At 39.1% G+C, this 13,992-nt stretch overlaps 1 protein-coding gene across 16 annotated transcripts in view; it reads left to right on the forward strand.

Moving 5' to 3' along the window:
- Positions 1–13,876, forward strand: part of RIMBP2 (RIMS binding protein 2) — a 147,931-nt gene extending 134,055 nt beyond the window's left edge. For 5 of the 16 annotated variants that reach the window (XM_074607008.1, XM_074607011.1, XM_074607017.1 and 2 more), the window contains 7 exons: positions 786–970; positions 3,240–3,408; positions 5,483–5,548; positions 6,947–7,050; positions 8,732–8,803; positions 9,751–9,885; positions 12,299–13,876. In XM_074607008.1, coding sequence (XP_074463109.1) covers positions 786–970; positions 3,240–3,408; positions 5,483–5,548; positions 6,947–7,050; positions 8,732–8,803; positions 9,751–9,885; positions 12,299–12,487 — 920 coding nt within the window. In that variant the 3' untranslated portion in view covers positions 12,488–13,876. Of the gene's footprint in view, positions 1–785; positions 971–3,239; positions 3,409–5,482; positions 5,549–6,946; positions 7,051–8,731; positions 8,804–9,750; positions 9,886–10,478; positions 10,634–12,298 lie in introns of those variants that run through there. The other 11 variants (XM_074607009.1, XM_074607013.1, XM_074607018.1 and 8 more) reach the window with 3 other exon arrangements.
- The last annotated feature ends 116 nt before the right edge of the window (positions 13,877–13,992 follow it).

The raw sequence follows: 13,992 nt of genomic DNA on the forward strand, positions 1-13,992 counted from the left end.
TTATGTCCTAATTGGTTTGATACCCTGCAGTGGACAGAGTTCAGTGCAGTGTTAAGTGTTGTGACATTCATGGATGATCTTTCCGAACGATCTCGTGGTTAAATGCAGTGCTAACTATTCCTCCTGGATTTTAACACACCTCGTTAGTCTTTGGGTTGGTTTGGGGCACTGCTGGCTATATTAACTATTGACTGTGTTTAAACAAAGTCATAGGCAGTGTAGTTCCAACCCTGGCATAACTAACACTACTTGAAATACGTTTCTTCTTGCCTGTCTGGAGAGAAGAGGTTATAACCATGTTTTAAACCTTGTACCTAAAACATGGTGTGTCAACACAGCTGGGATGTGCTTTCTTGTGTCCATGAAGAGCAGAAGCAGCTGTGCTGGAAAACAGGTGGATCCAAAGCATGGTTATTTTTGCAGTAACGATAAAGCCTATCAGACTCATCATTATGTCACTCTTAACATGCTTCATTACTTTATGGTAAACTCTAGGAAACCTAACAAAAATCGCTTTCTTACCTGAGCTGTATTCACATGTATAAACGTCAGTGTGGTGTGGGAGATCAACACCACATTGAATGCATGCAGATTGTATATGCTTTTTTAAAAATTAACAACTCACTAATTAAAAAAACCCCACCAAACTTAATAGAATATGCATTAAGTTACTGGGGTTTTTTTTTGCTGAAATGCCAGACATTTTTCAAATATTAACTGGAATAGTTGAAAGATGAGGCCAACTTGTATTACTGAATTGTTCTTTTCTGAATTTACTTTCATAGATGGCTATGGTGGTCATGACCATCTTTCTCCCGATATTTACGAAGAATCAGAAACAGATCCTGGCACAGAGGATATATCTACTCGAATATTTGTTGCACTCTTTGACTATGATCCGCTGACAATGTCCCCAAATCCTGATGCTGCAGAAGAAGAGCTGCCATTTAAAGAAGGACAGATCATTAAGGTGGGATCTAAAAACAAAGGACTCAGCTTTACAAACGGTGTCCTTTGTTCCCTGTGCAGAAAGCAACTTGTGTGACTAGAGTCCAAGGTTTTTTTTCCTCCAGAGGGTCAGGGGTTCTGACTTCTACAGGGTCAGGCTGTAAATCTCACTGGGTCTGGAACCTGGTGTCTAGTGCTAGAGGCTTAAAAATAATCAGGGAAAAAGCAGGCAAAAATCTGAAAGTTGCCATAGATACTTATGGCCAGACTGAATTAGAGAGTTAGGTGCTAAGACCAAAATTGTGACTCTGAAGCCCTCTACGTCCATTGTCACAAACCCTGCAGTCCCCTTAAGTGCAAAGCTACCCCAGATGTGCTTAGTGTTGGTCCCTCATACATACCAGAGGTGCTGTAATTTTTTAAATGCTGAACAATCCTAGCTAGGGTACACTTAAGCTTACTGAAAGTCCAGAAGTAAGGTATTTCTCTTCCAGTGTCATCCTCGTCTGAAACTGGGAAAACCGCTCCCTTTTCTGACTGGTTGGTGTAAAATACACAAGCTGCCTTTAAACAGGGTGCGGAAGACAAGTCAGCCCTGTTCCAGGTGCCAGGGACAGCGTTAGGCTCTGACAATGTTTTTAGCCATGCCCTCTATCCGGGCTTGCCTCATCTGATCCTTACGCAGCTGCAAGGCAAATTTGTTCGGTTTGCTGATCCGGTTTTAAAAAGCTAGCAGATTTTTCTGTTGCATCAGCAAATGTAAGTATCTCCTGCAGCCTTCTGTCTTCCTAGTCTGCTGCAAAATGGGCAGAAATGAGAGAGGCAGAAGGAGCAGCTGCTGGTAGTCCAAGGGCAACTGAGATTTCTGCGTGACCTGAAACAGAACCTGAAAAAATGTAGGCTGTTTTGTTACGCTGCCCATTTCAATGATAAAATGGTAACTTAAGCTATTAAAATACTGACAGACTTCCACTGCGTTGGATTGGATCCTAACACGAATGTCTGTATTGTAAATCAGTGTTTTTAAATGTTAAATACTTTGTTAGATGTTTTGCTTACATCCTTACATGATAGAAGATCTATGCCAAAAATATGGAACTTTTTCTCTGCAAGACTATTCATTTCACTCAGATATTTTAATTATGTCTACCCAAACATGTACATGTTTGGCACTGAAAAGTCTAGAGCGATCTCACATCAGATATATATTCTCAGTGATGTTTATTTTATATTTGGGACCACAGTGATTCCTGTGTGATCTGCTGCTTTGAATTTCTCATTAAATTGTTGTGAAGATGGATTAGTTTGCATTTGCAAAATACTTGTCATACGTTACCTGAGCAGTGGGATGGTGGAGGGCTGGTTCCACCAGGAGCTGGATGCAGCCTGTCCCGTACGCGTGTTAGGGTCACATATGCCGTACCACAGCAGCAGTGGTGCCAGGTAAGTCGTGGATATATAGCGATGAAAACTGAAAAATATTCCTGCTCACACAAGTTGAGGCTATTCAATGGTTATTTTTTATGAACTGATTTGAAGTGAAGGGATTAGTTTGGAGGGTTCGTTTGTTTTTAAAGAAAAGGAAAAACAACTGATTAAGCCTAAACAAGGAGCAGTCTAAATTCAGTCATCAGTTTTGCCTTTAGACTGTTAGTACAGTCCTGCATCTAGGCCTCTGTATCATTAGTAGCCTTTATGAATTGACTGCATTTTTAGAATTTAAGAGAAATTTGGGATTTACCTGTTCTCATTGGTGAAAATTGATGCTATTTTTATACCTTAATTCATGTTTTCTGGAAAGACAACAGCAGAGCTTAAGTACATATACCAAGTATATGAAGTACTAGATAGGCGGTTTTGATCAGACACAAGTTGTTCTAGTCAAAGTAACAACACTTGGCACAGTTTTGCAAATGCTTCATTTTGAATGTAGTTCATACGGTACCAAAAATGGTGCCATGTGAATAATTCCATAAGGATGAGTGTAAACCATTAAATATACTTTTGGCTCTGCACAGGGAGAAATTGATGACTTTTAATAGTGTCTCTCACCTTTTGTGCGTTTCACTGCTAACAAAAAAGTCCAAATTCTGCTTAGGTATTTGAAGTCATGATTCAAATTAACATAACAATTCCAGTTTTGTAATATAAGTCAGAGCAGTCCAAAACTAATATAATTCCGCATCCAAGCTGTAGTCATCTGTCTATACTTTAGTAACCATTTAGCCTGTATTAAAATTCCTAAATGCTAAAACCTTTATTGACCAACATTACCACTCTTTGAACAACAGGTTTATGGGGACAAAGATGCTGATGGATTCTATCGTGGAGAAACCTGTACAAGAATTGGCCTTATCCCATGTAACATGGTCTCTGAGATTCAAGCAGATGATGAAGAGATGATGGATCAGCTTCTAAAACAAGGCTTTCTTCCTTTGAACACACCTGTTGAGAAAATTGGTAAGCAAAAATATATACGCTTCTCTTCTAACTTTTGGGTGCTATTAACTTGGCTGGATCTGCTTTGCCTTTTGTTTTTACTATATGCAGATGCATCTAAATTTTACAACAATTTACTACACCATGGGATACATTCTGTGTCAGTATCTGGATGACTTTATTCAACTAATATTTAATCTTGGTCACATCTTTTGCTGCAAATGAGGACTTGTATCTTCACCACTCCACTCCTTACTTTCTTTTCTTATGTAAAAAAAAATGGGTTTTGTCACCTGAAAGATTTCTAGACACAGAACATGATCCCTGTGCTTTGGAGTGTGCTGTGCTGAGGTGCTTTGTGATACGCTCACTGCTGCAAAGCATAAAAAGAATCACTTATTTGTTGTTATTTTTATTCTTCTACATTTTCCTACTTTACCAATAATTTAAAGGGATGGTGGCAAAGGGTTATGTGTAATCTCATTTGGGATAGCACCACATATTATGAGATTTTATGACTATTGCAGTAACAAACCCTTTAAAAAGCAGAGTTCGGCCAAACAATTCTGTGTTATGAACCACTTGTGTTACATCATTGGTTCGATGTTGTACACAGATACACAATGCAAGAATCTGAATTTCTTAGATTTCTTTCTACAAATAAATTTCATACAACTATCTCAATATGTTTTAAAATTTTCAACATAATTCAGAAAGTATAAAGGGCTGGAATTGGTTCGGTCCTGTTTAAAAGTGAACTGTAAAAGTGGTTGCTAAAAAAACCAAAGAAATCTTCCACAATTGTTTTCTTAGATTGAATAAAACCTTATCACTTCCAAAATCGTATTAGTAAATGTGAGACAAATTATTTTTCGTTGTTTTTTTTAAGATATTGAGATATTTTTAAATTCTCCATTGTCCATGAAAGGGAAGGGTGATTTAAGTTCTTGAGTTCTTAGTTCCAACCTGTGTATTTATTTACTCGTGCTACATAAATACAACGAATACTCCCACCCACGTGCCCGTGTGAACCCCACGGCCCATCTGCTCCTGTAGGTCTAGCACAGACACCTACATTTACAGGACAAAAGCTTGGGATGGGCAGAGAGTGGGACCTACAGATGTGCCTGAATAGGTTGGTTGCCGACAGCGTTATTCTGCACAGGTCTACGTCACCTGAGGTCTGTCAGAATGAGCTCCCCTAACCTGCGTTAGGTCCAGATGGAAACACAACCGGGGGCCTGATGGGATTAGGAAGTGGCTAAATATATTTCTACTTCCAGCAACGAGGTCACATGTGGGTACAGAAAATATCTTCCTGAACAGCTACGACTGAAACTTATTGCTTCAAGTCCTGCGCAGCGCAAACAGTTCTTAGGCCAGCAAGTTGTTGATACAGAACACTTGGGAAAATGAGACCACTAATCTACGTAGCTCCCCATAATTTGAATATTTTGACTGTCTCACGGTCATATTTAGCGGATATAGTTAGATATTTTTGTTGTGCCCAACTGGCAGTGTCTCCTGAAATAGCTGAGAAATCAGAAAGTCTTTTTCTTGGAAAGAGGGAGAGGCAATTTGTGACAGAAATGTTGCCCTGCCTTACATTTTTAAGCAATTCTTTTTATTTTAGGATGTTTCTGAGCAAGCTGTTAGCAACCTACCCCCAGCAGTTCACCTTTAAATATTTTAGCACTTAAAAAGCATCATGAATTTTCTCTTTAATATGGATTTAAATTGTTAGCCATTTAAAAAAACAAAATACAACAAATGCTCTTACTAATGGATTTGGAAAGAATAGTTAGTTTGGCTTAATTTTGAACTAAATACGAATTCTGGACAGCAGAGATCCACGTGCTCAGACCCTCGCTGTCCCAGAGGCTGCCCACGTGGATTTTTAGCAGAAACGGGCTCCAATTGCCAGTCTGTCTCGTGTTGTTACTCATATTTTTAATGTCATATCAGACACTTTACATGCTGTGTTCATATGACTACATTTTTCTTAATCCTTTGCCCACATTAAATCCTTAAAAACAGAACTTTGAACAGCTTCATATCTTTTCTTCTTTTATTTGTATGCATTCCTTTCCTGAAGTCAACTGTGACCGTTTCAAAGAGAGCACACGCTCTGTACACCGCAGATCCAGAAAGTCTAAAAGAGGTCTGTGCTAAGAACCAATAATTTGATTCAAGCTGTAAATTAGCTGAAATGATTTGAGCTGTCTAGAGTTATTTTTGCCTTTGAACTTTTGGAAAGCAGAAGTTGGAAAAATAGTCACGTAGCAATTAGGTATAGGATCCTTTTTGGATTATTTTGTTGGTCGTAGCGGGGCCCTGGACCCTGAGCAGTGGGCAAGGGCTTGCCCCAGAGCAGTACTTCAAATTGGAAAGTGAGACAATCGCTTAGGTGTGGGTTGATCCAGGCTGTGGGGAATCAGGGGATCGGGTCCCGCCTCTGTTACAGCCCGTGCCTTCATGTTGGCTCTCTCCTTGTGTTCTGTGTAAATCCCTTGCTTTGGTAGCTGGGAAAATCACTCCAAGCCACCCACTGCAGAAGTAAGTGATCTCCTGACTCAGTGCTTCAGTGGCAGCCGGTGGGTGCTGGGCCAGCTGTGAGTGCATGCTCCCCTCAGCACTCGCTTTAACGTCCCCCCTCCGGCTGAACAGCCACAGGGTGCCTCCGCACCCCGGGTTCCTCTGTCACACTGCCTAACGCTCAGCAGACCTGCCCTCGATGCCTGTCTGTAAGTAGCACTAACCAGCATGTTTCTCTTGCTGCAGCAAAATCATCCGCAAGAATCATGCTAATACCATTCAAATTTGAAATGAAGCCCATTTGGGACTTCTCTGTAAATGTTTAATATCAATCAATAAACATTTCATTTGGGTTTTGGAAACAACAAATTTTACGCCTTTCCTTCTGTTCCCCACAAAGGAAATCTGTAAAATTAAACAGTACTTGAGAATCTGGGTTTTGTAGTCAAGAGTCTTGAAAATATTGCAAACCACTTGCATAACAGGTAGCCTCTTTTGTCTTGGGCCAACTAAGAGTGTCCCTTTCTCCTTCCAGTCTCCCAGCAGAAAGTTGAAAAATAATCCCAGGCACAAAGTTCTTTGTGTTTAGGGGGTGGGGGCGGGGGAGGGGGGGAATAGGCAGTAAACATGGAAGTTTGACTAAAATAAAATGAAACAAACGTGAATTTTGAATGTTTGGCTTCTTGTATACCCTGGTAACCTCTGATTCTTACAACCAAGAATGGCTGAAAATTTCAGAACGTTAGTTTTGCAGATAAATACTGTTCAGAGGGTTCAGTGGTTTAGAATAAAGAGGGCAAGCCACCTGCTAAACAATTCTTTATGAACCATACATGCTGTTCTGAAACCTTTATCTGCGTGAATAGGTTTGGTAATCTGTGACCTTTTATCACTACGCTAGAGAAATACCAACATTGTTACTGCACTGTTGTGAAAATGATGTGAGGAAAAATTGCACCTTGTTTTTCTTTTCAAAATAACTTTGATAGCTTTCCTTCCCTTCCTCTCCCTGTGATCGGAACAGAGAGAAACAGACGGAGCGGCAGGCAGCATTCGGTCTCGACAAGGAGGATGGTGGCGCTGTATGATTACGATCCAAGAGAAAGTTCTCCTAACGTTGATGTAGAGGTATTGGCATAACTCTTCACTGCGGGTACCATCTGTGGAGCCAGAACAACGCTGGTATTGATGAGCACTAGTAGACATTTACAGGGATGTGCAAAAAAAAAAAAAATTAGTTCAAAATTACAAACATTGGTCAAGTGTTTTTGGGCAGATGTCTATGATAAGCTTATGACTTTCGTACAAGTAGATTTATGGTGCTTGCTCAACTAAAATCAAGGAATATCCTTTGTAGGATTTATTTACTATGGCACAATACGTTATATAGTCAGTTATGGGATATATGGTTGTGCAACATATGTGTATGCATTTGTATATAACAAAGGTCTATATAAAAAAAACCCATGGAGTTATATAAAGTAGTAGATTATAAAAAAGTAGATTATTTTTCCAATTGTTTTCAAATTTCCTCTGTATGAACTGGATTACTTTTGAGGAGCATCCCAGCCCGTGCCTTCAAAGGTCTGTACCCTCCAGTGCCTCCAAAAATATACCCAAACCAGAACAATATAGCACAGGAGAACAGCATTCATAGTATATCGTATTTCTTCTCTGAATTGATGCAGCTGAGCTTTTATGAACGTATGTCTTGTCCGTAATCTGTTTTTTGTTTTTATAACAATGTAAGGATATCGTAAACAACTGAGCATTAGCTAGATCTTCAGTTAAAAGCCAGCTGTTAGCTAGAGCTTCCTTATGGGTTCATCTTCCATGTACCTACATGCAGACCCCCCATCTCTCTGTATTTGTCATCAGCGACAAGGGAATCACTTTTTACATTGTCTTTGATGTCACAGGGATTTGGTGCAATTTTCAGTGATATTTGCCTTGTGGTAAGAATGTCAGGGTACACTCAAAGCTCTAAAAAAAAAATACTGCGTACCAAGGAGCTTCCTCAGTTATGCTTTAAAATGGTTGTTTTAATACAATTGTACAACAATTTGGATTTTTTTTTTAAGTGATTTTTTAGGTGTGTGGGACTTGGTGCTTTAAAATACATTGCAAAAATTTTGTTTGTTCTCTCCCTTTCCCATGGCCACAGGAAATTAAAAATAAGTTTAAAAAAACTTATTTAATTACATTTAAACCACAGGCAATTAAAAAGAGCTCAGTACTCTGCAGATCAGAGACCGGAGATGCCCGTTACGAAGCCTTTATTGACCAGAACCCAGTGAAGCTCCACAAGTTCAGTTCGGGCACGTTGTGTTTCAGGAAAGGCTCAGCTGGTCCCTTAGTCCTAGCGCTCAGCTCCCCACAGATCACGGACCTGAACCACGTCCCTCCCCTCGGGCTTGTTCCCTCCTCACGGAAGGATTGACTAAAAGGGACCTTTGAAGCCAAGTAGTTCAAAGCTTCAAAGTTTGCTCAGGTTGTTGAAGGCTTTGCGCAGTTGAGTTCTGACGCTTTCCACGGTCCGGGCTGTTTGTCAGCTCCTTTGTCGCAGGGAGTCCTATGGGTGTCAAGAACTTAGTGGGAGAGGTGTCAGATTTAGCAAGCGAAAAAAAAAAAGAAAATAAGTAAATTTAAAAAGAAAGAAAAGGTTTTGCTCTCACAGTTCCACTTGTTTCACCAACAGTGCCTTAACATAAAGGAGAGGGGAAAATATTTAACGGATTTAGTATGAATAAAGAAAATGCTAACCTTTGCCTAACAAAACATGCACTGTCACCTCTTCCTTTTTCTGCAGGCTGAGCTGACGTTCTGCACCGGGGACATTATCACTGTCTTTGGTGAAATTGATGAAGATGGCTTTTATTATGTGAGTTGGCTTCTGTTTGGTCATGTCAAACTGCTACAAACTGTTAGAGCAATCTTCACTAGCGTGAATTATCAAATGACAGCCGGGGGGGAGCTCAGGTCGCAATTCCAGCTCGTTGTGTTGTGGGAATAGCCCAGATCCTGTTCTAACAAAACCGTCGACCCACTGGCACGCCTGGAAGCACTGGCAAAAACGTCACCCCTCCCCGAAGGGGAGGTCCCTGGGGGACGAAGGTCACAACCTGCCCTGTTAGCGCCAGGCCGGGCTCACAGCTCCTGCTGCTGCACGGCTGTAGCAGAACCGCGGCAGCTCCCTCCGCTGGAGGGGATCCTGTGGGGCAGACAGTTCCCTCTTGCCCCATCAGCACGATTTTCTAGGGAGTGTTGTTCAGGCCCCTCCGAGCTGCCACTGACATTTTATAAGTAGTATTTACCTCATTTAGTTTGCTGGAAAATGTGTATCTTGATCTATGCAAACATGTGAATGACTTCTAATGGGTAAGGCATTTCATGGGGGAGAAAAACAGAGACCCTGTCACTACGATAAAGGGTTATTTGATAAAATAAATCAATAAAATAGTTCAGTATTCTTTTAAGCACTAGGTAACTGATTGTACTACTGTCATTCCTTTAATAAGAGGAAGAGTTTGACGACAGGAGACAGTATTGCGGCAGTGCTTGCCCAGCTGAACTGTCTTCAAGTTGACAGCAGCTGCCCATCCGCAGCTTGAACTCGCCGTTTCCACTCCAGTGTCTTGGCCATAGAAAGAGGCCCAGCTGCCTCTCTCAGATACACTTCAGAAGTGACCCCCTGTTGAGTCCTAAGTGACCTTAGACGGACATTTCCTCTCCCTCACTGGCTTTGCAATAGTCAAAAGTATTTCTTACCTTCTTGGGAAGCGACAGTTGCTTTAATTAAAACATTCTGAAATTTTCATCATGTTGCAGGGTGAACTTAACGGACAAAAGGGGCTGGTTCCTTCCAACTTTCTTGAAGAAGTGCCTGATGATGTTGAAGTCTTTCTGTCCGATGCACCCACGCGATATGTTCACGATACGCCAATGCGTACAAAAGCAAAAAGGGTAAGCAACCGAATACGAAAATCTTAAATTTTTATTTTCCATTCCATTCTGTCTCATATATAATTTAGACATTACTTTTAACATTTTAAATCCATTTGCTCGTTTAAAATTAACTTTCAAATATACAAAAATAAAAAGAAAAATGACTTTACTTAGCCTTCCACTAGCTCATTACATTTGTAAACAAAGAAACTAAATTTACCATCTGATTGCAGTCATTACAGTACCTTCAATTACAATTTGAGTTTAAACAGCTTTTCCCTGGTGAAAGTAGTTACTTCCTAATGCTTCTAAGGTACTCTTGCTACGTGCAGTATCTAGAGGGAAGCAAAAGTCCTTGTGGAGGGAAGCCTGGTACAAGCATTCCTTTAAGGACAAGTCGTAAATGCAGCTGATTGACAGCGCTCATCTTTTAATCCTTATGACTTCCTGTTCCAACTGGCATTAGTTAATTGCCCCGAGACTTCTCTTTTATGAAAGACTAATCTTGTTTAGAGTATCTCATTTTTGGTTTTGTTTCATCACTGCAATACTTTTATATATTATATATTTTATATATATTTTTATTTCTTTGCTCATCTGCTTGGAAACAGAAGAAGAGTGTTCATTTCACACCTTAATAAGGCAATGTAGCCTTCACGTAAGTGAGCAACTGAAGATACCAATAGAGATTTCAATTAAAGCTACCTGGCTCTCTAATGCAAGTCTTGAAACTTAATTGTGGGGGAAAAAAAAAAAAAAAAAGAAATATGTCTCCAAAATCCTTGGCCACAGAACAGGCTGTTTGCTTCTACTCTATCTAGGCAAGCCAATTTAGTTTTTTCAGGAGACAAATCCTTTAAAAAGGAATCTTCAGAAATACATCAATTAGACCTCACTTTATGAAGGTCAATGTTTGGAACATATTTCTTCATGAGCTAACTGTTTATGTTTACATAGAAAGGAGAGTTTGATGTTTAACTACCCTACAAACAAAAGCTGCATATTGCATTGTTAGCCAACCTGGGATGTAAAAATTCCAAGCTCCTCCATCAAGAGAAAAGCACAACACCCCCAACCCTTAAAGAACATACGAATGAAACATAAGCTGATACGTACGGTAGTTTACAAGGGTATAGTTGGTTTTGAAACTCATTACACTCAAATATAGCTCCTTAAATTGTCTGCCTTAAAATGTGTTTTCCATAATCGATTATACCCAGTTTGCCTAAGACCAACTATTCAACAATTCTGAAAAAATCCCTTCATATGGTACAATTTACTTGGATTTTCCTAGGAAGTGCACATTTGAAATATTAGCAACTGTTTGGTTTACCAATGCAATAAACGTCTCAGTATGAAACATGCAGCTCACTGAATGAATGCATTAGACTAAATATATGGTATCTTCAGGTGTACGTTGGGGTGCTTTACCAAGTTGGTTTTGGTTTGTTTTTTTTTTTCATTAGAACTAGACCTTGATTTAAAATCAAAGTAGGCTTGAAGCCCCTTTGCTTAACTCACTGTTGCACAAGCCAGTAAATTGCTAATGTTTTAACTTGAACTACAAGACAACAGGGGTCCCTAAGGCATGGATTCTACTATGAAAATATCATCTTAATCAATAATATCACATTCTGTCAGCCAGGCACTGCAGTTAGGATAGGCTGAGTATAAGTAGTTTTAGCATTTTCATTCAAGTGCTTTTGATGATTTAAAAAAAAAAAAAATAGCTGTTTAAGATATTTAGGAATGCTGTCATCTATCGTACAAGTATTCACCTTCATCAGCAACTTCATAGCTGCAGCACACACATCAAGCAGTCAGGGTCTTTAAGCTTTCTTTGATTGTGATTAAGGTTCATTTTAGCTTTTTCTTTTTCCTTTTTTTTTTTTTTTTAAGCCAGTGTGCCATCTTCTCAAATATGTACATAAAGTTTGCTAGCCAATTTTAAAGAAAAGGCATTTAAACGTCATTAAAAAAATAAGTGATCACATAGAATTTTAAGTCATTTCTTCTGAAAAGTTTGGCTTCTATAGATTGCTAATCTGTAGTAATTAATACACTTATTTTTCTTAAATCTATAGCTAAGAGTATCCCTCTTAATTTTTGTACTATCAGAGTACTGAAATGCAAAACTAAACCCAGTTTTGTGGCTTTTGTGGCCAGAACTATTGCAAAACAAATTCAACTCTTTCTTTAAAAACAGTATAACCAAACCAGGGCGCTATTGGAGTCTTTTCTATTGTCTATCCTTTTTCTCAAAATTTACGTATTTTCCGTAAGCCCATACAGTATTTTAAGCCACAAAGAAGAAAGGAACCAGCCCTTTTGTTTAAGTGGGTAATGGGACAAGTGATGTTACCAACTTTCTTGATGATAATAGCTTTTAAGCTTTCAAACATTCAATAAATTATAACAATGTACCTAATAGGTTCCTCCTGAGAATACAGGTACATCCCGGAGAGCACCATCCCCCACAGTTCATCTCCATTCTGGGTCACCTACGTCACCTATGGGTTCTGGTAGTCCCGGGAGAGGCAGGGATTTGTCCTCGAAAAAGAAAAAGGGGCTGCTTTCCAAAGGCAAGAAACTGCTGAAAAAGCTTGGTGCAGTGAAATGATTCATGTGCTCCTGGACAACTTGTAAAGCTTCCAGTCTGTGTATTTTTTTTTTTTTTTTAAACGTCAAAACTAGGGCTTTCATGACTATGCAGTACAACTTTACCAAACCTTTGCATTTTTAACTCTGACATCAATAGAATCATGTCAATTCCTTAATCAAAACAGCAAGAAAAAAAGGAAATGGATTTGTTGTTGCAAATATTTTTTTCTTAAAAAAAAAAAAAAAGGGATTAATACCAGAAGAACATGGTTTTATTTGAAGTCAACTCACCACCTGCAACTCCATTGGATAAATCTCAGCCTTTAGTCTCCTTTAACCACAAGTGGGGGGAACGCGTGGTTACTCTATGGGAGTGTGGAAATTATTCATTGATTCCTGGTTGAGAGAGATCACCCCACTGTATCTAATCTTTATCACAAACAAAAATGGTCTTGAAACTCCTAGTTTAATCAGCCTTGATGTTTTGCCTTATTAATGCACAATGATTTGTACTGTCTAATAAATATACAGCGTATACTTTGTATGTACTGTGTATTCAACTGTCTTCATCTTCCCTAAAACATGGTAATTTAAGACCAAGTACTATGTTACTGACTCCATTCAGTGTCTCATGTAACTCCTGGGAGTTTGAAAGTGCTGTGCAAAATGCTTTCTTTTTGTTTTCTTGCCTTTTTTTTCCTCCCCAAACCAAATCCCTTGTATTTGTTTCTTTTGTCAACATTTTCACTAAACTAAAATCCAATATGGTGTAAGGTACTCAGAGGCTCGCCCAGTTTCTCCCATACAGCCTCCGGTTTTGGAGTTCCTGGTTCACTCTTCTAAATTACCAGGGGAAAAAACCCCACCACAACAAAAAACCTTTGCTCCCCAACTTTTTTCCTATGGAGGTACAGTCCTAAGTTAAAAGACATTTTCATATTGATGATGTCAGATTCAAGATAAAGTACATGTCTAAAGTAAAAAGGGAAAAACTGTGTTACGTACACTGAGCCGCAGCCAGTAAAGAGGCTGCAACAGCTGATAATCAAATATTAATTGCAATATTGGCATCTCAATAAAAACAATCTTACACATTGATGGCAGTCATTGGCTGTTACTATTTTGTAATTCTTGTCCATTTGTAAATTGTTTTTACTGTTTATACATACTTTTCAGACTGCCTTTTTTTTGTAATTTATGGAAGGTTTATAAATGAATGATCAAAGCTTCCCCATTGTGTCTTCAGATAATAATGTAAATTACTGTAAGATATCGTGTGCTAGATTATAACATTTAATTAAAGAAAATAACTGGCCTAAATTTGTGGTAAAGTAACTGTGTGGGTGTGTGCATGTGTACAACTGTTGTGTATTATATTTTATATAAATAAATAATTTGATATTTTGTAGAGTGCAGTATGTTTCATGAATGTGCTGTATCAGCTGTTTGATGACTGTGTCAGCCTTCCCTCCCCTTCTAAAGGATGAGACACAAGTGGCCAGATCCCACCGGGCAGCGGTTATC

Source organism: Larus michahellis, chromosome 13 (assembly GCF_964199755.1).
Source record: "Larus michahellis chromosome 13, bLarMic1.1, whole genome shotgun sequence".
Taxonomy (NCBI): domain Eukaryota; kingdom Metazoa; phylum Chordata; class Aves; order Charadriiformes; family Laridae; genus Larus; species Larus michahellis.